The sequence below is a fragment of the Crocuta crocuta genome, unplaced genomic scaffold (assembly GCF_008692635.1).
Source record: "Crocuta crocuta isolate KB4526 unplaced genomic scaffold, BGI_CrCroc_1.0 scaffold174, whole genome shotgun sequence".
NCBI lineage: Eukaryota > Metazoa > Chordata > Mammalia > Carnivora > Hyaenidae > Crocuta > Crocuta crocuta.
The window spans coordinates 1,724,709-1,751,333 of NW_027530330.1; the positions used below are offsets into that span (position 1 = coordinate 1,724,709).

At 39.0% G+C, this 26,625-nt stretch overlaps 1 protein-coding gene across 5 annotated transcripts in view; it reads right to left on the minus strand.

The window, feature by feature from the left end:
- Nucleotides 1-26,625, minus strand: part of CXADR (CXADR cell adhesion molecule) — a 51,966-nt gene that overhangs the window by 18,859 nt on the left and 6,482 nt on the right. For all 5 annotated transcript variants that reach the window (XM_077765641.1, XM_077765640.1, XM_077765637.1 and 2 more), the window contains exons 2-6: nt 12,290-12,456; nt 6,957-7,161; nt 2,182-2,337; nt 963-1,085; nt 281-419 (exon numbers count right to left, since the gene is read on the minus strand). In XM_077765641.1, the coding sequence (XP_077621767.1) occupies nt 281-419; nt 963-1,085; nt 2,182-2,337; nt 6,957-7,161; nt 12,290-12,456 (790 nt within the window). The remainder of the gene's footprint in view (nt 1-280; nt 420-962; nt 1,086-2,181; nt 2,338-6,956; nt 7,162-12,289; nt 12,457-26,625) is intronic.

The window sequence follows — 26,625 nt, forward strand, 5'->3', positions numbered from 1 at the left end:
GTACTTTATTAGGAGAAGGTAGACAGTCTTGAGAAAAGTATTTTGCAGCAGCCCTTACAACAGGACTCAAAACTGGGGCAGAAGGCAGGACACAATGGAGGTTGGCGGATTCTGCACACTCAAAATTGAAAGTAAAAGCCTTCAAATGTATTGAGGGGAAGAGCTACAGCTTTTACCCAGTTCTTACAGTGGTCAATGCTTCAGATGGTTAAGAGAACTCATGTTTTGGAGACCGAATAAACCTAGTTTATATCACTGAACTCTTGTGTCACTTTATTACCTGATATCATGATGAACTTCCTTTTCATATTTTTCTTCTCTGCGCTTTTTACGACAGCAAAAGACGATAAAGCCAATGAGCACAAGAGCAAGCAAAGTCCCTACAACAGCTCCTGCAATTGTCCCAGCTTTGTTTGAAGCTAGAAAAATGTTAATAAGAAAATAATTAATAGTAACAAAAATCTATATCTAGTCATGTTGAAGGTAAGGATACACACTGACAGACTGAATTCACTGCATATATTAACTTTAAGAGACAAATTAATTAGGTTTTGGTCCAGTGGGAAAATCCACTATTAAGAACTTTCTTCTGAACTGCGTAGTCTATTTCAAGCATAAAAATTATAAAACTAGACTAAAAGATTTTAATATGCACAGCTATCTTGGTGGGCATATAAGACTATTCTATATAGCTTGTACTTATAATGGCAAAATATGGTCCAAGAGTCGATTTGACAACTCCTACCTTCTTAATGTCATTACAATAATGAAAATTTTATTAATACAGTGGGGTTTTTTTCCTTTCTATAACTTAGAATAGCTAATAACTGAGCCACAGAGTGCTCTGCTAAACGCTGGCATCCCCTTGCCCTCAATACACACTTGCTGACAGAACCAAAGGAAGCTGTATAAAAGAGCACGGAAACAAACGTCATCACAAGAGACAAAAAGAGGGTACTTACGAGGAACAACATCCAGGCGCAGCAGGCATTGATCAGAGCCCACTCTGTTTGTGACCGTACAGCTGTACATCCCAGAATATTCAGTGGTGGCATTTCTTACAGATATAACAGGTAAAGTCATTTCTATGGGGGGAAAAAGAGGGGGAGGGTATGGCAAACCCATTTTTACAATACTGTATTGCTAAATTTTTAGTAAAAGCAAACCTTTATGAAGCTTGACAATCCAGGTAAAAGTGAGACAAACTGAACCTGGAAGTAGAATAAATTGCCAGGGAGACATGTGCATGTTTCCAGAATGCAAACACAGTTGACTCTTGGACAAGGGGGTGGGGGTGTTAAGCACTCTGATCCACTGCACAGGTGAACTTCTGACTCCTCCAAAATGTAACTACAATTAGCCTACTCTTGACTGGAAGCCCGACAGTAACATAACAGTCGGTTAACACTTGTTTTCTAGGTTACGTGTACTATATACTGTATCCTTACAATAAATAAAATTTCCTAAGAAAATCATAAGGAAAATTCATTTACAATACTCTACTGTAAAAAAGAAATCCACATATAAATGGATCCACACAGTTCAAACCTATGTTGTCCAAGGACCAACTGTAATTGTCCCCCCAGTTCATTTGTATCACAAGTGACAGTAACCATGACTCCCTTAACCCAGTACAGCCGAAGCAGAGTCACAATGATTATAAAAAATACTGGGGTACCTGCTTGACTCAGTTGGCAGAGCATGCAACTCTTTATCTCAGGGTACTGAGTGGTCAATGATCTCAGGGTACTGAGTTCAAGTTAGTTAAGCGTCCAACTCTTGATTTCAGTTCAGGTCATGATCTCACAGTTCATCAGATCGAGCCCCACCCTGCATAGGGCTCTGCACTGACAGTGCAGACCCTGCTTAGTATTCTCTCTCTCCCTCTCTGCCCTTTCCCTGGCTCGTACTCTCTCTCTCTCTCTCAAAATAAACAAACATACACACACTCATTAAACAAACTAATAATAATATCCTACAAAGTGATCACTCTAAAAATATTTTCATTAACATTATATGCCTCTTAAGTTGTCATTATAAAACAATAAATAATTCTAATGGAATCCTGAATGTTCTGTACAGAAAAGGGAAGGTATCTGGAAATTAAGAAATACACATACATACACACACGCCCCTACCAGACTTAAGTACAAAGCATACAAACCGTAAAATCAACAGTACCTGCTAACAATGAGGCGGGCAGTTTCTCTGAGTTGGACAATTTTTGCCATTGGTATTGTAATGGAAGTGAACCTTCTTTTGGTTCACATTTTAGTTTAAAGTCACTTCCAATTTCTTCTGATCCATCAACATAACATCTTGTACCTGAAGGCTTAACTGAGAAAAGAAGAAATTGTAACCTCATACAAAAGTAAAGAATTTATGTTTACAAGGACTAAACATACAGCATGTCGCAGAACCACGACTCATGTTCATGTGGTCCTGAGTTTAGAGCTGACAAGACTGAAAGACTGTAAGAGATTATCAACACCACTTTACTCAGCTTTCCCCAACACAGAGCAGGCAAGAATGAGCTCAGGCATCCTGAGTGGTAGCTCTGTGGCCCTCCTTTCCGAGAGGCACATCTGAAAAAAGAAAGGACAGTGTGAACTGTACCCACTTCAGAGTCAAGGAAGCTTCTGCCTCCCTCCATTCCTTACCTGTTCTTCAGTGCTGTGTGACAGGTAGGTAGCCCCCTGGGAGAATCTGCCATGTCATCTCTTTCTCAGTGCTGCTACCTCACCAATCAGGGGGTTTATAATACATAATGCTGATAATAGGGGCAAATGTGCTTAGCAAAGCCAGAACCAATTAACACTCTGCATTAACCCCTAACCATCCAGAGACCAGTGTTCTAAAAAGGTGAACCTGAGGTTATATTCCAGGTCTCTCTGGGTAACCATTTAGCACAGCTGCTAAACCCATTACTTTCAACTCACTCCAAACACTGGATTAACACCTTGGATTTCATATTCATCTGTTGAACTTTACTAACGCGCAATATACATAAAATAAAATAAACAGAACTGAATCTTGTGGAATGACCATATTTAAAGAAATACATTCATTAAGAACAGCTCCAATCCTCTCCTAGGCAAGTTCCTTCATGTTGAGATCTCATGCCACAACCCTGGCCCCAGGCAGCCACTCATCAGATTCTATCATACTATAGATTCATTCTGCTTCTTCTAGAATCATATAATGGAATAGTACATATTTACCTTTTGTCTTGCTCCTTTTATTCACTGTAAGACTTTTGAGACTGATCCATATTGTACATATCAACAGTTCATTCTTTTAAAGTGCTGACCTATATTCTTTTGATGGACTATAAGGTATTTGCTTATCCATTCTTCTTCTAATGAACGCTGTTCCAGTTTTAGGGCCAGTGCTAAAATTCAAACAGCTAAACGGAACAGGAGAAGCGTCTGTTCCATCAGGGTGACTGCCCCATAAGAAGACACTATGAGAAGCCACAGGAGGCCACTGGGCAAGAGAGGAGGGATTATGAAAGATTCTGAGGTCTGAGAGAAGTATGTTCCTGTTCTGAACCAGATGCTGTTTCTGAGGCAGGATTAGGAAGAGCAGGGATTAAACTGGAGATGAGGGCCATTTAGCAATGGAGTGCCCCAGGAAAAGAGGAGTAGGGCACAGTGAGGGCATCACTGGGGAGGTCACAGTGGTCTCCAATTTACTCCTGCCCCACAACCTTGGGAGGAACTGAGTTCCCTAAGAACTCTGCAGCTGGCTTTTATCCACATCTGTCTTCCCAGCCTGATAAACAGCAGGATCATTTTTTTTGTTGTTTTTTTCTTTCAGCCTGAACTCCTTTTTATTCTTTCAGTCCTGGATGGGCATTTATTCTTTCACTACTATTAAATGTAAATGGGTTATACAGTTTTATGCTATTATAAATGCTGCTTGAATACTACATGAGTATCAATACATGTTTTCTTTTTTCTTGATAATTTCTGGGTAATATATGGTAAATGCATGTTTAACTCAGTAAGAAACAAGCCAACTATTTTCCAAAGTTGGCCAACAGGATTGATGGAGGACATCTGTAACCAAAGTTGTCAATCATGATCTCACTTCACACACTTCTTGATAATCCTTAAATCGGATTTGATTTTTCTGACAGATATTAAAGCAATGTTTTGTACACCAAATATCTCTTGGTACCCACTATTCTAACCCTAATCTTCTTTTCTCTTGAAAATATCCCTTTCCCATAAACCAACATATCCAAAAATGGGCAGTTACTTAAAGTGGTTGCTAAGGAAATTCAATGTCCCACAGAACCTGAGAGCCATACTCTACAACAGAACAAGACTTTACCAACACTGGCTTCTGGGTGTCACTCTGGAGTGGCCCACCTACTTTCCATTGGGAGGAGAAAGTGCCAAGTCTTTTAGGTGCCTACCCCAACCACTATACCACTGAAAGAGAGTTCTTAATTCAGGCACTTGGCTGTACTGAAAAAAAGATAAAGAAACACAAAGGAATGCAGATAAAGTCTTGTATTCTAATGTTTCTTTGGCCTGGGGTTCCAAGACACCTAGTCATTGTCCCCAGAACATTTGCCTCCATGATCATTAGCATAGCCAACAGTCCTTCTCAAGTAAAGGTACATGTCCATCACCTTGCACTTGGGCAGTGTCTTAAGGTCTAGCAGTGCTTACTCCACATGTACTGTATCATCATCCCTCCATGTTAGTGGCCTACATCAGTCTACAGGAAGAACACTCTAAATCCCTATAAGGGACAGGGTATAATTTATCATCACATCATTCATCCAGGAAACCTATTTTTGCATGGTTCAAAATACCCTGCTTTCTGGGCTCAGATCTAGTTTGTGGTGACATGGCTAAACACAAGAAGTCGGAATTTTTGGTAAATATGGGAAATAAGCCAGCACACCAAGTATACTTGCTCCTTCTGCGGCAAAACCAAGATGAAAGGGCGAGCTATAGGGACCAGGCACTGTGGTTCCCACGTGGAAATGGTAGCCAGGGATAAATGGACCTACAACACCACTTCTGCCATCACAGTAAAGTTGTGTCATGACAAGACTAAAGGACTTCAAAGACTAGGAGACCAGGGGTGCCTGGGTGGCTCAGTCAGCTGAGGGTCCAAGTCTTGATTTTGGCTTAGGTAATAATCATGGTTCATGAGTTCAAGCCCCACATCAGGCTCTGCACGGATAGCATGAAGCCTGCTTGGGATTCTATTTCCCTCCCTCTCTGCCCCTCCCCCGCTCACATGCTCCCTCTCTCTCTCAAAAATAAACAAAGGAAGTCAGGAACTTAGTCAGGAACTGCAAACGCAATGCAGAACCTGGTCCGATGGGAACATACACACACTCACACACACTGTGCTTATTCACAGTGGAAATGCATGCCAACAACATTCTTCCTGGTATACCTGGACCCCACCTCAGGGTCCACAATAAATAATTCTGATAACAGGTATAGTCTGACTGGTACACCACAGACCAGTTAAAATTCCATATATATCTTAACACAGTGCTTCCTGGAAAGCAGTGTTAAAACAAGATACACAGAGTTATAATCCTAAATATACCTGGGTTTGGGATAAAAGTTCAGACAAATTATTAAATTTCTACCTGCTTTCACATTTATGAAAAAGAAAGGTAATTCCATGTTTACTACATGTAGACAAAGAAAGCTAGAATTTCCAACATTACCTTAGGAAACATTTTGAACTAGTGCCATTTAGAATGAAGTGCCTTTTACCAGGGCTCCTGTGTGTCCACTCAACAATGTGGCCAGTGGAAGACCTCTAAACCAACCAAAACACCCCTGAAGTTGCCACTGGAGTGCATAAAACTCCACATTCCAGTTCCTAGTCTCCACTTACTCAGATATTCATTCCTTAGAAAAGAGTGATATTCTAAATGAGTCTAAAATCCAACACATCACGTTTCCATCTTGCCCCCTCACTGATCAGTTCTCCAAAACAGAAGGAACAAGGATGTGATTAGTTATTTCCAGGGGTATCCTAGGCAGTTCTACCAATCCAAAATTCCTACACAAAGTGAGCCTCCACGTGTAACCCAAACCAGGAGACCTAAGGTCACAAAAAAAAGGGAATTCCTGTCACAAAACAGAGCTAGACAGTTGTGTTTTTCTACATGGTAGTTATTGTACTTCTGTGTAAAGTCTACCGCAATAAGACTTTAGAAGTGTATTTATGAACAATAACCTTTCAGTTTCTTAATTTGAAGGAATTAAGAGTGTTTGTGCACAACCACAGAATCTGGAGAAGAATAAACATTGCAGTCTTCAACAGTTTACTTATCTCCTTCTTAACTATCATGAAGATGACAATAAGAAATCCTAGTGATAACCTATCTAATCCCTTTACTTTTAGGATGAAAAACAGTGATGCTTAGCGAGGTTAAATGGTTATCTGATGTGTAAGGACCTTATCCCAACCTTCCACTATATTTCATCTTCTCTGTTCTCAATACTCCAAATACTCATCATAGAAATCTCATTTATTGAGTTATATAGTTTGAAAAACACTTAAAGTGCCCATAACAAGCACTTCTGAACTGAATGGAAAAGGGTAGAGATTTAAGGATAATTAAATCCTTTTATGTTTAAAAAAAGTAGGCTGAGGCCCAGGAAATGAAGAGATTCTATTTTAATCTCAAGGCAAATCTGAGAATAATACAAAACAACATCATCATCAAAACGACTGGGTCTCCTAATGCCTGGCTTAGGGTTCTTTTTTCCTATCACAAAACTCCTTCATTTACCTTTAAACTCTTCTATGAATTTCACAAAGAACCTGGTCTTATTTTTTTAATCCAAAAAGTATGCTAGCTTTATGTTTTATGTTATTTGAGGACATTTGAACTCCTTCAAATGCTCCTATAGAACCAGGTTGTCCTACTCTGTTAACAAGTACCATCAATACAAATAACTTACCAAGAACTGTCAGTTGAATCTTCTTATTTCCAACACCAGGAGCTTTTTTCACTTTGCATTGATATGTGCCAATATCTGACAACTGTAAATTTGTTACATTTATTGATGCATCGCCAGATTTGAGATCATTACTTGTAAAATGGACTCGTCCTTTCAGATCTTGATAGTAGTCATCATATATTTTGTCTCCAGAATATAAAATAATCTGAAAAGAAAACCAAAATAAGATGGGGGAAAAATAAATAAGCAAACCAACCATCTGTCTCATTACAGGAGCTCTGGATACGCCATGGTACTTTCTGTAAATCCAAAAAAAGAATAAAAACACAGTATTATCAGGAAACTTACAATTACTCAAATCACATTAAAACAACAGATCATGGGGTGCCTGGCTGGCTCAGTCAGTGGAATATGTGACTGTTGATTTCAGGGTTGGAAGTTCAAGCCCCATGGTGGGTGTAGAGATCACTTAAAATGGTTAAGCGTCAGACTTTGACTCAGGTCATATATCTCATGGGCTGTGAGTTCAAGTCCTGCATCGGGCTCTATGCTGACAGCTCAGAACCTAGAACCTGCTTCGCATTCTGTGTCTTCCTCTCTCTGTACCTCCCCAACTCATACTCTGTCTCTCCGAAAATAAATTAACGTTAAAAAATAAAAATAAAATCTTTAAAAAAAAAGAAGACAGAGAGCAATATGATCTTGAATATGGGCACACACTTTCATTTTAAAGGGAGAGACCAGGAGTTGCTCAGCAGTGGACCTGAGGAAGCTGCTGGTGGCAAGAACAGCAGCTCCAAGGAAAAAAAGGCTCCAGAGGCTGTCCTGGGAAGCTGAGAATGGACATTTCCCAACCCATCCCTTATATCCCAATAAAAACAAATTCACAAGACAAAATAAACAAATAAACAGGGAAATGAAGACCCAACATCAGTAACACAGCTCTACATAACAGAGTGATTTAGTGAAGCTGGGCAAGAACACAGATATGTGGATTCCTACACACTCTATTTTCCAGCTGTCTCAGAGGCTGCAGTATGTCACCCAAACGTATAAAATCAGGTAAAAGGCTTGCGATAATGTACCTGTTGTTTTGTGTGACAACAAAAAAAGATAACATTTTTTGCCTTAGAAGTCAGAGGCACTTGAGGATTCTAGACTCTAAAAGATAAAGTCATAAAATAAACCTCTTGAGACACATGTGCTCTGGTTAACAGGACCTTTCAATGATTCTTTTGAGGCTGAGAGCAAAGACCCCTTTCTAATTCCACTGAGTTTTCTGAGTCATTGTTACAAGCTTTAACAGAAATAACTAAAGGCTAGATTTAGAGGGAAAATAAACTCTGTGTTAAACTTGGCTTGGAAGGCAATTACAAGTCATCTCTATCACCAAATCTAATATACTTTATAATTTTCACATTCGCTAATGAATCCATCATTCTGGTCATCTGAGACCCAACGGTCAAAGAGCAGCGGCACCAAACTCCAATAAAAATCAGAGAACATGACTAGAGTCTATATCTGGCAAGTAACTTTCATCTGAGATGTTAACTATGGGCAGGATAATCAGAAATAGTGTCATGTGCAGGAATTTCTTGATGGCAGGGATTTGGGTTCTTTTCTGTATTATCACATCTCCTGTGTGATAGCCATTCTAACCCCACTCCTTACCCAATACATGTCTTAACTTATATATTAAATGTCTGCATCTAGGAAGCACTCAGTATCAGTTTGGTAAGTAAATAAAAGGCAGCAACTGAAAGGTCCACAGCTGACTTACTCTATAGACACAAGTCATTTCTGTCTTTGCTGCATCTACTTTTCACACTGACTTGTCAATATCAACACTGTGAACTCCTCAAATGAGGCTGTCCTATCTTTCTCTGCATTTAACTACTGACTCCCTTATCCAATCCCTCATTTTGCTACAAACACACCTTAGTAATCCTTTGAGGAGAGTCTGACAAGGTGTCCTATTAGTTATTTTGTAAACTCTTAGTATTTTCCCATGAAAACAATAGTACAAATGGTGGTTATGAAATGGAGAACTAACATTTACCAGGCAATTTTGATTCCTCTTCACAACCCTGCCAGGGTGGTGCCACTGTCCACATTTAACCTTGAAGCTGAGGAAAGCAGTGGCACTCACAGTTCAATTTTTGCAAAGTCACAGGCAAGATACAAACCAGATCCATTTGACTTGGTACGCTTACTGACTTGGTACTGACATTTTTGTGTGACTTTAAGCTTACAAAATCCTTATGCATATGGTATTTTAGTGAATTATCACAATCCTGAGAGGTAAGTGTATTTGTTATTCCTATTTCACACACGAGGATAGAGGCTTATGAAACATGGGAGGCGGTACAGTACAGGAAAGTATAAAGAATAATAAAGCATAGGAGGGGAGTGAGAGAGAACGGAGTTCAAACCCCAACAGCTCTGTTGCTAGCTGTGTACCCCTGGGCATGTTCCTTCAAATCTCTGGGCATCCATTTCCTCTTCTTCACATGTATAATACTTCTCATTTGGGGTGTTATTTTAAGGCTTAAATAAGTATATATAATTAAAGAATATACAATATTGCCCAGCACATAGTAAGTGCATAGTCTGTGCATGGTAACTGTTTGTGGACTAAAATCACACAGGAAACAAGGATGGTAATTTCTCCAGTCCAGTGCCCTGCCGCAGTGACTACTTACTTTAACTAAATAATGGCTCAGCTAACATATAATGTAGCTGAAACTCTCTATCAGCATCCTCTTCTACATCAATTTTTTCCTATCCCTTTTACCTTTGGTTTGATTTTACTATGTTTTAGGTTGGAGGCTAGGTCTCTAGACCCAGAAATGGACACTTAAATCTAGTCTCTAGTCTCATACTTGTCTCAAAAGTCTGTAGGCAACAAAGCTGTGCCTCTCATTCAGTACAGAAGACCCTGGGCCCTCTCCTTCCACAAATGGACGCACAAGGCTGACTACCAGGGTATACTGTGCTTCTTGGTCTCTACATGTAACCTGTCACACAGCTTCACATCTGAGTCCTAAGCCAGAAGCACTGAAGACCCACACTCTCCATTCATTCATCTAAACCACGGGAGTGGTCACGGGCTCTAAGGGGAGATGGCCTCTGCATTGGCCAGGGTGTAAGGAGTACGCAGAACCTTAGGTGGCAGCCTGTGTCCAGGGTGCTGGCACTGACATGGAAAGAGAGAAAGGGGAAAGCAGAGCAAGGCAGGGAGGTACAGGATATCTGGGCTGAGCAGACAAAATGAGTCAGGCTCTATTTTGCTTAGGGAGACAGAAGGAAGTTCCAGCAGCAGAATCAGGGCAGAGGTATGTCCTTGGAGGGGGTGGCCCAGTCATTCACAATCTGGGAAAGACATTCATTTCTTCCTTCACAAGTACGTCATGCGAAAACTGCCTGAAACTGCTAAAAATAGTTAAGTATCTAACTGTACTGACTCAGCCATTAAATGGCTTAATAATCCCTTCTTTTGTATGGACCATAAATAAAAATAAATTTTCTCTTCCAAATGTATGTGTTACTATATTCCTCTAAATATTTACACTTGTTTTTCTTTCCCTGGTCTAATAAAATGTTTTTTAAAAAAATTAAATGTGTCCGTGGGTGTCTAGCTGGCTTGCCAAGTAGAGTGTGAAACTCTTGATCTTGCCGTTGTGAGTTCAAATCCCATGTTGGATGCAGAGATTACTTTAAAAAAAAAAATAAAAAAATAAAATCTTCAAAAAAATTTTAAATGAATAAACAAAAGTAAATGTGTCAGACAAAGCTAATATGCAACATTCTAAGTTAGGTGAAATATTTTGCTACTATTCAAAGGCAAAATATGATATACGTATTTGGAGATGAGATTATTGGGCAATTTCCCTCCTTTGTGCCACTTCTGGCTTTCTAGGTTTTCTACATTAGGCTCTTAATACTTTATAATTTAAAAAAACTTCTATAGGGGCACCTGGGTGGCTCAGTTGGTTAAGTGTCCATCATTGGCTCAGGTCATGATCTTGTAGTCCATGAGTTCAAGCCCCACGCCTGGCTCTGTGCTGACAGCTGAGAGCCTGGAGCCTGCTTCGGATTCTGTGTCTCCCTCTCTCTCTCTCTCTCTGCCCCTCCCCAACTCACACATATGTGTGCGCTCTCTCTCTCTCTCCTCTCTCTCAAAAATAAACATTAAAAAAATTTTGGGGGGGTGCCTGGGTGGCTTAGTCGGTTGGGTGTCAGACTTTCGCTTAGGTCATGATCTCGCGGTTTGTGGGTTCGAGCCCTGCGTCAGGCTCTGTGCTGACTGCCAGCTCAGAGCCTGGAGCCTGCTTCAGAGTCTGTGACTCCCTCTCTCTCTGACCCTCCCCTGCTCACGCTGTCTCTCTCTCTCTCTCCTAGAAATGAATAAGACATTTAAAAAATTTTTTTTCTTTAAATTTTTTTAAAAGAAAACTTCTGTAACAATATTTCCTTTTAATTTAAGATGAAATATTTTATAAACTGTTTTGGTCTGAAGACTTTGTTTTGCTAAGAAATTCACTGCACAGGATATTTAACTTGAAGAATACAGAAAACAGACTGTCATAACATGTACCTAAATTACACCATCACACACGGTGACTGTTATACAGGTAAGAGAATTCTTGTGTTAAAAACTGAATTCAAGGAGTGCCTGGGTGGCTCAGTCGGTTGAGCATCCAACTTCGGCTCAGGTCATGATCTCATGGCTCAGCTTGTGAGTTTGAGCCCCAAGTCAGACTCTGTGCTGACAGCTCAGAGCCTGGAGCCTGCTTCAGATTCTGTGTCTCCCTCTATCTCTGGCCCTCCCCCTGCTTGTGCTCGGTCTCTCTCTCTCAAAATATAAACATTACAAAAATTAAAAAATTAAAAACACTGAATTCTAAAAAGAATAAAAACAAAAAACAAAATACTGAATTCCAATCAATTCTTCACCAAGTCTAATTTCCTCACTATCCCCTAGCACATTGTGCATATTCCTGCCATGCATCATGCCTATTCCACAGGCTCCTCCCACCATGCCTTGACTCACATTTCCAACTTCAGATTTTCAGAACATTCCTAAGTCCCTTCTCCCTTCCTTAAAGCATTCTCTATCATAAACCACTTGTTATTCATTGCACTCCATTACGCGTGTCCTCACTTTTCACCAGTGACTGTCTTCCTCCCCCATACCACAAGCCAGAGAAGTCTGGGGCTTTCTTCATAGCTCCCACTATTCCCACCCCTGTCCGTGTGATCAACATAGTGATGGACACCTAAGACAAGTCCCACAGACTTCTACTGGCTGAACAAGCACTTAGCAAACTTACCACTTGATCCACCTTCTGATTATCAGCTGGTGACAACAGCCACTCAATGTCCAGTGGTCCCTGGTCTTCTGGACTAAGGGTAAATTTGCACGGCAAATAAGCAGTTTCCCCTTTGGCCTTTTCAATCATCTGATCAGGAGTAGTGATACTCAAACTGCTGGTGAAATCTGGAGAAAGAAACATGGACTAAGCACCTGCTGTTAAGCTGGTAGCATGCCGAGCTGTTCAAGAGAACAGGCTGTGATTTGGGAAGAGAGTGAGGAGGTCCAAACACAGTGGTCCCCAGTTTTTAGTTTGTGCCTCTGTAGAAAGGGAGTGCCAATATTAATAGCATCTCATTTGATACAATTTCCTTTAAGAGCACTATGAATATCCCAACATTATGTGCCACACAAGTTTCTATTAGTAGAGAGTAGTCTATATCCAAGTAGATGTTTAAAACTGAATTTAACTACAGTCTCTAAAAGGTCAGTTATATCATACCAGCTCAGGGCTACGTTAATTCAACCTTGTCATAGTGTCATAGACGCACTGGGAACTCTTGCTGCTGGGGCACATGCTAATGAATTTTGACATGTTTTCCACCAAGGCTTTTTTAATTCTTAATTTTTATTAAATTAGGGGTGCCTGGTTGGGTTAGTTGGTAGAGTGTATGCTCTTAATCTCATGAGTCGTGCTCCACAATGGGTCATGAGTTCAACCTCCACAATGGACATAAAGCTTACACAAAATAAATAAGTATTTATTTGGCTCAGTCACTTAAGCGTCCAATTCTTGGTTTCAGCTCAGGTCATGATCTCACAGTTCATGAGTGTGAGCCCCACACTGGGCTCCGCACTGACAGTATGGAGCCTGCCTGGGGTTCTCTCTCTCCCTCTTTCTCTGCCCTTCCTCTACTCTGTCTCTCAAAATAAATAAACTTAAAAAAAAAAGTCTGTACTTTTAAAATTACCAAATATTTGACCTTAATATTATCTTGAAGACTTTTCTTACGGTTTCTCTCTTCCTATTTCTCTTCTGAAAAATGTCTGTCATACTTATTATATTATTGTTAAAAAGACATCTTAAAATTCCATAACTTATTCTGGAGTTTGTATTCTATAAAACTTTCACTTAGGTCACAGAAAATTAATGCTGAATGGCAGTATTTGAAAAGTATGTAAAAACCAAAATAAGATGTCCTAAGCCCCAAACAAAAATTCCAAGACTCATCTGAGTTTGTTAAAAGAAATGGCTTAAACCCACTGAATCTTTATTTTCTTTTGTTTACTTATTTTTGAGAGAGAGAGAGAGAGGTGTACAAACGGAGAAGGGGCAGAGACAGATGGCAACAGAAGATCTGAAGCAGGGTCTGTGAGAGCCTAATGCAGGGCTCGAACTCAGGAACCCTGAGATCATGACCTGAGCTGAAGTCAGATGCTTAAGCGACTGAGTCATCCAGGCACCCTCTAAACCCCACTGTACCTTTGTAAGAAGTATACAAAAAGTCTCCTCTTTGCTGCAAAACTAGTATTACTTACATGCAAAAAAAAAAAAAAATAGTAAAACTATAAGCAAAATAATAGTTTCTTGATGTATATTAGATAAAAAGTATAGAGTTTAATCAATTTACATTTTGTTTTTCAAGAGAAAAGCAGTTTTGTTCACATCAACTCACATATAAAATAGGTTTGTCCAATAGGTCTTATAAGATCAAAGTCTGAAAAAGGCAACAATTTGATATGAAATGTAAATTTAATGTGTAAATAAACTATCACATAAAACTTATTTTAACTATTTACACTATAAAAGTTTGCATAGCACTATCTGCTTTCCTTGTGATAACCCAACATTTTCTTGCATATAAACTTCAAGTATCAATGTATACAGAACCAAAGTTTCAAATGGTCCTAACATTCGGTCTTCTCCATAACCCAACACTGACTTTCAGGGCTCAATGATGACCTGGAAGAGGTCCTAAGCACTGAGATTACGGTACATGGGACCTGCCTGTCTCCCCCTTCCTTCCCCTGCTGTGACGAACATATTAACGTTCTAGAGCAAAATTAAGAATACGGGTGGCTGAGTGGTTCAATATCCAACTTAAACATCCAACTCTGGATCTCAGCTCAGGTCTTGATCTCAGGGTCATGAGTTAAGCCCAGCACTGGGCTCCATGTTGGGCATGGAGCCTACCTAAAAAAAAAGAATAAGTAAATTCAAGTCCTAAATCTCTATAATGATCATTTTGATGTTGTTTTCCAAATAATAAATTCCAACAGACCAAGCCAAAATAAATTAATTAAATTACTAGCCATCCCATGATGCTTTCCATTATTCCTCAAAGAGGCTTAATACATATCTACTGTCACCTGTAATAAAATGCTAATAAAGTTAAAGCTAATAGATTGAGAATGAAAGAAAAGCAGGGTTATATTCAAGCCATTTATATTCGAACACCATCCTAAGCTTTTAATCACATTTAAGTGCATTCCTCAAAAAGCAGATTAAAACTGGATATGGACTCTGCTCCCTTAAGTCAGAGGCTGGCCTAACTCTGACCAGTGAGTGCTGCTGTGTGAGTTCTAAGGCAAGGCCTCGCAAGGCCCCGTTGCTCCCACTCTCACCCCCAGACCTCTGCCACCAAGTGACCAAACCACACAGGAGAGAACCGACGTGTTCAGCCAACAGCTGCAACCACTCAACATGCAGCCACCTCAGAAAACCCAGCCCCAGTCTAGACCAGTTGTCTGCAGCCCTGTGAGTGAGCCTAGAACTCCTCATCTCAGCTTAGCCTAAAATGACGACTCCCAGGATTATGAACTAGCACATAGTTTTTGTTTTAAGCCTATAGAGTTTGGGTTGGTTTGTTACAAAGCAAAGACTGATGATATACCATCCAACTCACTGATTCAGCCTAAATGGACTATTTTATTCAATATCCTAAAAAAGGTCCATTACCAATCTCCATTTCATGCCCGCATTTCTATTTAAAATTATTTGATTTTTATGTATATAAGCTCAAGTGCTTCTCCTGAATTAATATTCAGTCCTCTGAATAAATACTTTCTTTTTTTTTTTAATGTTTTATTTATTTCTAGGAGAGAGAGAGAGAGACACCGTGAGCAGGGGAGGGTCAGAGAGAAAGGGAGTGACAGACTCTGAAACAGGCTCCAGGCTCTGAGCTGGCAGTCAGCACAGAGTCCGACGCAGGGCTCGAACCCACGAACCGCAAGATCATGACTTAAGTGAAAGTCGGACACTTAACTGACTAAGCCACCCAGGCGCCCCTGAATAAATACTTTCTACCTTTTCTAATATACTCAGTTCCATTCCTATGCCATTCATTCATTCTCCTGCCTTCTAATCTACATTGATTTTTCTTTCTGTCTTTATACACATATTCATAGTACTTTCTTTACTTTCTGGTCTCTGGATCATCCATTTGGCACTTGGCATATACTATCTTGGGGTTTTATTCGTTTGTAAGTTTTATTGCAAAGTTGATTTAGATAGCCTCCACGGTTTTGTCTTACGTTCTAGATGTTGATGAGCTTATCTTCTTCCCATAATACCTTGTATTTTTAAATGAATTTTAAAAAACTCATGTCCTAATTTAAATCATTAGCTCCAAAAGGGTTAAAAGAAATTGTGGATACCCCTATCTTCTGTTGTAGTTCCTTGCACATTAGTAAAAAAAAAAGAACAGGTTATAAATTTGATCAATTTTATAAAGGTTGAAAAGAAGTATTAATCCCCTAGAAGTTGTTCCTGTTATTTGAAGATCTCCTTCCTTTGTTACCTGCACTTAATCTGTCTGTTAATACTTTACATATTAAGAACAATCTAAGTATACTCCAGAAAGAAAATTCCATTCCAAAAGGAATCAAGACACAGCCCCAAAATATGGAAGGAACAATATATAAGAGAATGAAATTTTGTTATTAACCATTAAACTTTCTGGTTATTCAGTGCTTCTAGAGTTTTTATTTTATAAAAATCAAGAAAGTTACTCTCTCCCTCTCTGTCCCTCCCACACTGACTTGTGCTCTCTCTCAAAAATAATTAAACTTAGGGGCACCTGGGTGGCTTAGTCAGTTAAGCGTCCGACTTTTGCTTGGGTCATGATCTCGTGGTTCGTGGGTTCGAGCCCCGCGTCGGGCTCTGTGCTGACTTCCAGCTCAGAGCCTAGAGCCTGTTTCAGAGTCTGTGACTTCCTCTCTCTCTGACCCTCCCCTGCTCACGCTGTCTCTCTCTCTCTCTCTCCTAGAAATAAATAAAAATATTTAAAAAATAATAATAATAATTAAACTTAAAAAAAAGTAAAAATGTTAAATGACATCAAACATAAAATGTGTATAACGTTCAAGCCCTCCTAACCATACTCTGTACTTCTTATTGCACAGTCATTAGAATAAAATGCCAGTTAGTTTTCATGACAGTTATCTTTCATTCTTTCTTGTTTGACACATAAAAATTATGTTTTATTAAAAGACTACCTTAGGAGACAGTTACATATGTATTAAAGTGATCTGGAAAGATATATACCAAACTCTTAACAGCAGTTATTGTTTGAGAACTGATATTTTAAGAAGGGTGACAGCCCATTTCTGCTTTATACTGATTATTCTCTTAATGTGTATGCTGTTAAAAAAATTTTTAACAGATTTTTAAATGGCTTTCAGTATTTCTTTTTCCAAAAAAAAAAAAAGCTTAAAACATTCAACTGCTCTTCAATGTGTTGCACTAGAAATGAATTAAAATCTCAAGATTGTACAAAACAGTTATTGGGTTTCCTAGCAACACTGAAGGGCCCTCTTTGCAAAGAGGCATAGTTTTTCAAGTGTGGAAGTATCCAACAATCACAAATTAATACAAGACAAAAGGGAGACACTTGGTCCCATGCAATGTCTCTGGGGATTCTTTCCTAATATGTGCTGCTCAGTTCTATCTATGCAGCAGATTGAGTGATAATTTAACTTGCAAACTACTTGCAGATTCAAACATGGCCTGAAAACTAAATCATATAACAAATCTTATAATTTAATTAAACATATTCAGCGTGATAAAATACATAGAACATGATCAACCACAAGTATTTGCTGAGTCCAGTTAGTAAGTGCTCAGCACTGGATTATATATGTAAACAAACAGAATCACAACCCATTTTGGCAATGACTAAAAAAACATCTCCTGGTTTTCTGCTTGCTTTTTTTTTTTTTAACTTCCAGATTTCAATCACTTGAATCTTCAGAGCTTCTCTTCTGCCCAGTCTGTCTTCTACTGTAGCATGAAAATGACACCAGCACATCAAAGTACTTTTTTAGCCTTGATGTTGCCATCTCCTACCAAACATTAGAACTCTTGCTACCCTAAGAATAGAGTAGAATTGGAGATAATGGAAGACTTCATTCCTCTAGCTGGAAGGCAACATTTTGAACTGATGACCTGCTTTGATTTTTTTTTCTTTTTTTAAAATTTAAATCCAAGTTAGTTAATATATGGTGTAATGATTTCAAGGATAGAATTTAGGGATTCATCACTTACATAACAGTGCTCATGCCCACAAGTGCCCTCCTTAATGCCCCTTGCCCATTTAGCTCATCCCACCACCCACCACGCCTCCAGCAACCCTCAGTTCTTCCTCGTATTTAAAAGTCTCTTATGATTTGTCTCTCTCTCTGTTTTTATCTCATTTTGCTTCCATTCTGCTTTGATTTCTTTAACTGAGTTCTTCAAACTTAGGCTACATATTAACCTGGATGGTCTTCAACCGATCTTTTCCTTACTGCAATCTTAAAATCATGGGCAAATGTAAAGTGCTTATGAAACCTTGTGGTTGATTTTTTAAAAAAGAAGTAAACAAGAGGATTTTCAATAATGTTTTGAGAGGCTGTCTTAAAAAAGGAGAACACAAAAGCTATGAAAGAAAATACACAAATCTAACTGTATTTGGTCAGAAAACCACAAGCTAAGTTTTAACAAATTTGCTGAATGAAGGAAGGCTTTCTGTTTTTCTGTCAGTTGGGAAATAAAGAGAACAGCTTCGAACATATTTTTCATGTCTTTACCTATATCAACAAGATACTGAATGTGAAGTTTGACCAGTGATGGCATATGGCCGGGGATTTTAAAGATCATGTCAGAGTGCAGAGACTTCTTCTAGGAAGCATTCCTTGTGCCCAAACACGGACTGGATTAGATGTCCTCTATGTACACCTGGGCAACTGGTAAGTCCTCCACCATAAGCACTTTTCTTGCTTTACTGAAGCTGCTTTACTATGTGTCCTTCCTCCCCGGTACCCCCAGTGAACATCTGACAGTTGTTTTATTTTTCTTTTAAGTTTATTTATTTATTTTGAGAGAGACAGAGATAGAATGATGGGGGGGGGGGNCTGCCAGCTGCAGAGTCCAACACAGGGCTTGAACTCATGAACCACAAAATTACAACCTGAGAAACCAAGTCAGTTACTTAAGGGACCGAGCCACCCAGACACCCCACATTTTATTTTAAAGACCAAAGCAAGCAAGCAAGAAAGAAAAGAAAAACAAAATACAACATAACTCACAAGCACAAGCACCTTCATACAAGAGAAGGAAACAGAATGGATCTACCATAGATGAAAGATAGTCTATTTCAAAATAGTGGAGAAAACTTAACATGTGACTAAAAGGTGGAAATCAGTTAAGACTTTCCTCTATTAAAGATGAAACTGTAACTGTCAAAGTGTCTGGGGCCACCCATACACAGGAAATCAAAGAAATCAGTGGAAGCAATGAGGAGAAAAAGAGAAGAAAGTCCATATTTGTGGAGCACTGGTGTTTGTACATGATGCCCACTTTCTCCCTTCTCCACCTTCTCCCACTCAGAGCATCTCTGGCCATTTATCAAAGTACCTCTTACCTCTACCCTCCTCTCTGAAGCTTTTTCCTGTTCCTCACAGGGAGAACTGACCTCTCCTCTATATTACACAATGTGTTCCTCTACTGTTGACAACTATTTACATGGCCCCATCCTTAAGCACATATTTTCACTCAGGTGACAGTGTCTCAGGGCTTCATCTCTGGAGGGTATATCCCAAAGCTGATTTAATAAACCCCCAGACTTGGAACACCTGGGTGGCTCAGTTGGTTAACCGTCTGACTCCTGATTTCAGCTCAGGTCATGATCTCAGTCCTGATCTCTCTCAAAATAAATAAAGAATTAAAAATAATAATAATAAATAACCCTCCAGATTTGGCACTGGGCAAAAGTACCAAACTTCAGGTAGAGCGAAGCTCAGATTAGAGGGAAGGTGAAGGAGCTGCTTGAAAGAGGAGAGGTAATTAATGAGAGACAAGACCATCCTTCAGTCCTTACGGGAAAAGCATGGAAGGAGGGCCATGGGAGACCATGTATCCAGGAAAGCAAAGGAACAGAACAACCCCTCCATAGAAGATACGGCCCAGAAAAAGCTGAACAAACCTGGCCATGTGCTGATGGGAGCAAAGACTGATCCTTATTACTTTAATACTAACATTATACGAAATTTTAGTAAATCCTGGGGCACCTGGGTGGCTCAGTCGGTTAAGCGTCTGGCTTCGGCTCAGGTCATGATCTCATGGTTTGTGGGTTCGAGCCCCGTGTCAGACTCTGTGCTGACGGCTAGTTCAGAGCCTGGAGCCTGCTTCAGATTCTGTGTCTCCCTCTCTCTGACCCTCCCCTGCTCATGCTGTCTCTATCTCTCTCGCAAAAATAAATTTAAAAAAAAAAATTTAAAAATTTTAAAGATATCAGGTTTGGAATTAAAAAAAAAAAGAAAACTATTGTCATTTTGGACCTGTTGCTTCTTTAGAGCTTAAACATAAATTAAGGATATTGAACCAAAATGTCTACTTCAGATCTAAATATGTCCTAATTTAAGATAATCAATCACCTACCTCCTCCCATTTTGCAACGCAAAGGCAGTAAGTAAGCAGCAGTTCTTTGAGCTCACTTAAATGTGCAGACATTTCTGAAATATTAGCATACTGAATTATGGAAGCAGTCTGCCCATTAATAGCATGGGCTCCAAAGTCAGATTTGGGTTCAAATTCATACTGAGCTTACTAAATGCTTGGCCACAGGCAAGTTTCTAGCCTTTTTTAAGTCCATGTGTTTCTCTTTTAAAATGGGAATCAATACAGGTGCCTGGGATGCACACTTAAGCATCCAACTTTGGCTCAGGTCATGATCCCATGGTTCATGAGTTCTAACCATGGTTCTAATCATGGTTCNTCTCTCTCTCTCTCTCTCTCTCTCAAAAATAAATATTTAAAAAATTTTAAAAATAAAATGGGAATCAATAGTCATAATGCCTACTTTATTGTAGGAATTAAATAAAAGAATGTATCTAAAGCTTTGAGAACAGTTCTAACACAGCTTGGTATCATCTTTCAATAAATAGTGTCTAATATAACAATTCATTGTCATCTTATAAGCCTGCCACTTCTAGGACATAAATTTCTGTAGTACTGGGAAGGTATTTTTTAATCTTTTATCCCTCACACTTAGCAGTGCCTCCTATACAGGAAGAACTTAAAATTTGCTATGTAAAAAAATGACACTGAAATGTATCCACTAGGTTTGACAAAAAGAACATCACTGCTGACCGAGGCCAAATCTGATTTAGTGATGACTTTGGGGAGCTGCAGTGGGATATAGCTAACTACAAAGGATGAGGTGTGTGACCAGAGACAAGTAGAAGGCTACTGTTTCGAGGAACCTGGCTCAAGGGTAGAAAGAAAGTTGCAGTGTGTAATGTGTGGTCAATGAATGGGTTGTTGTAAAGTAAGAAATGTAGAGCATGTTTATATAAGTCAAAAGGTAAGAGCAAATAGAATGAAAGAAGTTTAGAAATACAGAGCAGAACCCTCAGAAACTGAAGGATCGAGACCCCAGAAAAAAATGATGCCTAGAAAATAAGAAATAAGACAACCTTTAATAAGAATGGTGGGAAGGAGTTAAGAGGATGGTACAATTATGGATAAGCTTATTCACAAAAGTACAAGAAATTAAGGGAATTTGTACTTGATAGCCTCTATTTCTTCTGTGACAAAGGAGACAAATAGCATTTACTTAGAATAAAAGAGGCAAAAAAAAAAAATGTGGGTAGAAGGTTTTGGGAGGCAGGTTCAAGTCTGAAATACCTTTGAAAGGAATAGTGAAAGAAGTAAGGGACTGCAGAATGGTATCACGAGTCCAGATGATACAAGTTCATAGTCGAAGAAGCAGAGCAAAGACCTTAACCATACCCTTTTTTCTAGTTTTACATATTTGAATTTTTCCATAATTAAAATGTTTTTTAAAAATGATGTGGCACTATACACCCATCAGCAGAGCCAAAATGAAAAACAGCTTTGATGGGAACGTGGAACAACGGAAGTTGACAAACTCTATTGGTGGGGGGTGTCGACCGGCACAATTAACTCTGGAAAACTGTCTGGCAGTTTCAACTAAGGCTAAACACAGGTATAACCTATAGGACCCCAGAAACACCATTCACAGGTAGGGAAATGTGTGCACATGTGCACTGAAACACATGAATGAGAATGTCACAGCAGCATTTTTCACAATAGTAAAAAATTGGAAAAAATGTCCAGCAACAGTAAAAATGGGTAAGTCAATTGTGATATGATCACACAATAGAATACCATGTAGCAATGCAAACAAATAAACTACAGCTACATAAAATGAATGAATCATGATCTTACAAACATGATAAGTGAAAGTTACACCAAAAAAAGACCCAAACCCACATACTGTATAATTCCATTTATATAAAGTATTAACACTAATCTACACTATTAGAAATCACAAGAGAGTGAAGAAGTAACTGGAAAAGGCTGGGGACTTGAGATGTCAGTAGACAGAAATGACTACTGCTTTGAGGAACCTGGTTCTCATGGGTAGATGGAAAGTGGCAGAGTGTGATGTGTGGTCAGGGAAGAGTTTTTCTGAAATGAGAAATGTGGGTTATATTCTATTTCCTCATCAGGGTAAGAATTACACAGATGTTTCTGCTTTGTGATAATGCTCTAAACTTTGTGCTTCTTATACACAAATGCCATACTTGAGACAAAAGATTTAATTTTTTTAATTTTTAAAAATTTTTAGGTAAACTCTACCCTCAACATGGGGCTCAAACTCATGACCCCGAGCTTAAGAGTTACATGCTCCATTGACTGAGCCAGTCAGACACCACTAAAAGGTTTACTTTTTAAAAATTTTTAAAAGAGCTGAAGGAGTTAGAGACAAAAGTTACTTTTAGTTTTTGTTAAAAATATGTCCCAATGTTTTATAAATGGACTTTACAAAAAAAAAAGTCTAGCCAGAGTGGACAATAATGTCTCCCCAATGTACACAGCTGAACATCACAGTCCATGAGCAGGACCAAAGAAACCAGCCTGGAAGAGCGATCCACATCAGAGATGGGAACTGAGGTCTGACCAGGGGACCCTGGATTATTTAAGAAATTCAGGTTTTAAAGAAATCAGAAGTGGGGTAGAAGGCAATTAAGGGCCCAAAGATCTCACTGATAGCAAGAAGGTGTGACAGCAGTTCAGGAAAACTAGATGCCAATGAGAGTTCAAGATTTCAGAGGAAAAAGTATAGAGAGAGGGTTGTCTAGTAAACTGGAGAGAAAAATCACTGTATTTGAGAAGTCAAGGAACTGCTATGTAAGAATGTTAGAAGAGTGAACTGTAAAATGTAAATCTCAAAATGCCAACATAATGCTATGATGGGGGAAGGGCAGGACAGGAGTATGAAGGCACTATTGGTCATTGCAAAGAAGCAACCAGAAGTTGGTATAAGCAGAGGGCAGGGGTCTCAAGGTTGAAGGGCTGCGACACAAGCTCGAGGGAGGGAAAAGTAGTGTGGAGAAGCCAGTGGGGCCCCAAGAGAATAATTATCAGAAAACTATACATTTTTATGTCACATAACATTTCTACTCTGATCCTGCTCTGCTGAGAATCAGAGCTGGGGAATAAGTGCCTGACTTGCCTCTCTGAGCCGAAGCTTGCCGGCAGCCTCAGAATGGTATCTTCCTCACATCTTCTGAAGCATCTGGCACAAAACCTCAGCCATATGTACACATTACATTATCTATTTACTCCCAAATGTTTTCCACGGGAATTGAAGTTCTGAATAAGAAATATTTAATATATGTTATAAATCAGGACCAGGAAAAATGTAAATTATAAAGAAAGGCCAGGGGAAATTAAGAAAGTAAACGTGCAGACAGATTTNACCCCCCCATACACACAAATACACATCTCAGGAAATTCAAATCGCAACTGCAATCAGAATTAAGCCTCAGCCTTTTTCCGAATTATGTAGTATATTACCTTCTCCATGTTTTCTAATTTCAGAATTCTCTGGCAAAACAAATGCAAAAAGCGTATTTCACATTACGGGTAAAGTAGATCCACTGCCATGGTGAATGCTTTCATCACCTTCACAGAATAATATGCTCTATTTTTAAAAATCTGCCTTTGCCTCCTTGCTCATAAAAACCTCAGGCTCTCTTCTCTTCCTTTAATTAACACGAAACAGGGAAAGTGAGTACTTGGCAACACACACACGCGCGCACGCGCGCACACACACACTCAGGTGAAACGTGTTAAAAAGATGAGATCACAGTAAATAAGAAAGCAAAGAAAAAGATATAACAGCAAAACAAGTAAATAAGATTATCTCTTTACGGAAAATCTTGAAGGTAATAAAAAAAGAGTTAATTACAATAAGGAAATCATCTCTGTTGTAAGCATGTCTACCTTGATTGCCTCAATCTTGGCATTAATTCCTTTCTAACATCCCAAAGTGAATTCAGATTTCCCTAGCAACCATCCCCAGGGGCCATTCTGTCCGTATTTTCCACCTTTCCATAAATGCATTTATTTCTCTCACAGGCAAGTTAAAAATGTGACTTTTGTGCGTGTATTTGTTTTTTCTGCCTTATACCTAATATGTAAATGCATATACCTATCAAGTAAGGGCAGCTAATATAGTTCTATGCATGGGTAACAAATGTTCTGATAATTTCAAGAAACTAAGTAAGAAGAGACATTATTTAGCTTGTTACCAACAGGAGTACTATGTATACAAATAATAACATAATTATTTCATGAGAACACCACACTCACGCTTGTTTCCTCAGCAGGATGTTTGGAGACTAGTTGTTAGAAGGTGCCTGGCACTAAAGCTTCAATTCTAGACTTGTGCTGACCGCCAGGATAGCTGCCAGACACATACGGCTACTAAGCGTGGCAGAATGGCTGGTGCGAGAGACTTGTGTAGGTCAAATACCTACCAGATTTCAGAGAATAGCTGAGAAAAAAAGTTTTAATCTTAATAATGTTTAATTTGATCACATATGGAAATGTTTTGTATATACTGAACTAAACAAAATATATATTTTCTGAACATCTGTAACGTCTCAGAACTCTGGACTCAAATATTTCTACAAGGTACAACCTGGTGGGGCTGAGGAGCCCAAGAGCTCCCATTCCATTTAATCCCACCACCCGTGTAACATCCATGGATATGCTTACGGCAAGCGAGGAAAAAAAGGAACAAAATATATATTCCAATTAATTTCACCTTTTTTCTTTTTACTTTTAAATGTAGCTACCAGGAAACTTTAAATTACGTATGTGGCTTGCATTATATTTCTACCGGACAGCACTGTTTAGACCAGTGTTATAACTTATTAGACTTAATTCCTATAAATTAAGAGTAATACAAACTGTTCTTCCTACCCCAAGGTTGTCAGAAGAGCAGATTCAAATGAGATGGGTGTGAAATTGTCTTAAAAAATAAGGTACAACGTGGAGCACCTGGGTGACTCAGTCAGTTGAGCATCTGACTCTTGATTTTGGCTCAAGTCATATCTCACAGTTCAAGAGTTCGAGCCTAGCATGGGGGCTCCTTGCTGACAACACTCGGAGCCTGGCTTGAGATTTCCCTCTCTACCTCTTTCTGCCAATCCCCCACCCCTACCCTCAGCCCCAGCTCAAGGGCATACTCTCAGTCTCTCTCAAAATAACTAAACTCAAAAAAATATAGGGTATATCATAACAACTATGCATTTTGGTTCAGTGTGATGATGATCTATAGTTACTGGAACATAGCACTGATTCAAATTCTGGTCCAATGATGAAGTTATACAAACAATGCACATATTGGTATCTTTTATTGTAAAATATAAAGTTAAGACTTCTATAATGTGTGTGTGTTTTTTTTAAAATAAAATGTATGTGTACATTTAACAGGAGAAAAAAGTACACTTTTCTAGCCCAGAGTTACCAGGAGATTTTAAAAGTATCAGATTTCACATGTGTGCAACCAAGTAGGTTAAAGATTCTTCTCAATTCTTATACTGCCCAGGCACAAACACTCAAGAGTCTTTGTCTGGGCCATCAGGGAAAACCCCCCTTGGGACTTGTCTGGTATTCAAGAGTTCAAAGCTCTCTTCCCTAGGGAATCCAAGTGAGACTGAGAGGGTCAGCTACAGTCACTCTAACCATTTAACAGAGATGTGGCTGAACACATTTGGTTCACCGTATCTGAATGTTTCTTGAGATTCCTTGAAAGCATGTGATCTGTGCAGTCAAACTACCCTTCCTTTGGAAAAAAACCTGTAAAACTCACAAAACATACATTTACACTATAAAATGGTGAGACAGTAATCACAATTAGTTACTGGTTTCTTCTTGAAATCTAAATACATTTTTACTTCCTAAAAATACATTAAAGTCATTCCCATTCCAACTTGTAAAGTACTTTTGAAAGAATGAAAGTGATTTCATAGTTTCAAAGGAAATTTGCATTGTCTCAGTTAACTAGTTAACAATGGTTAATTTGACTGTTAATCCTTTTTCTCACCAACTATCAAAGGACAAACTAGACCATGCCTTCATCTCACACTTACCCTAAAATAGTCTGTTATTATCTCCCTCCCTTAGCCTACCTTCCCTTTGTCAACAGGGCAGGCCACAGTCTTTTCTTCTACAGCACACTGCTAATTAAAATAAATTGCAAATACTGCTGAGTTAAGTTAAGGCCTTTAATGCATAAACTGTAACTGGGTAACTCTTTATTAGAAACCAGGAAAAGTGAGTCATGGAGGTGAGGGAAGAAAGGTCCTTGACAGAAAAGGCCTGGGAAAAGCACAAAAGAGAAATTGTCTCTTTAAGTCACCATTTTGCCACTGAATGTAGAAACATTATCAGCTTTCTTTGCATTTTTAGAGACCGTAAAGGATTCAACAGAGTGAACAACTTACAAAGCAATACCAATAACAGACCCCCAAAGAGATCACCAAACCAAACCATGA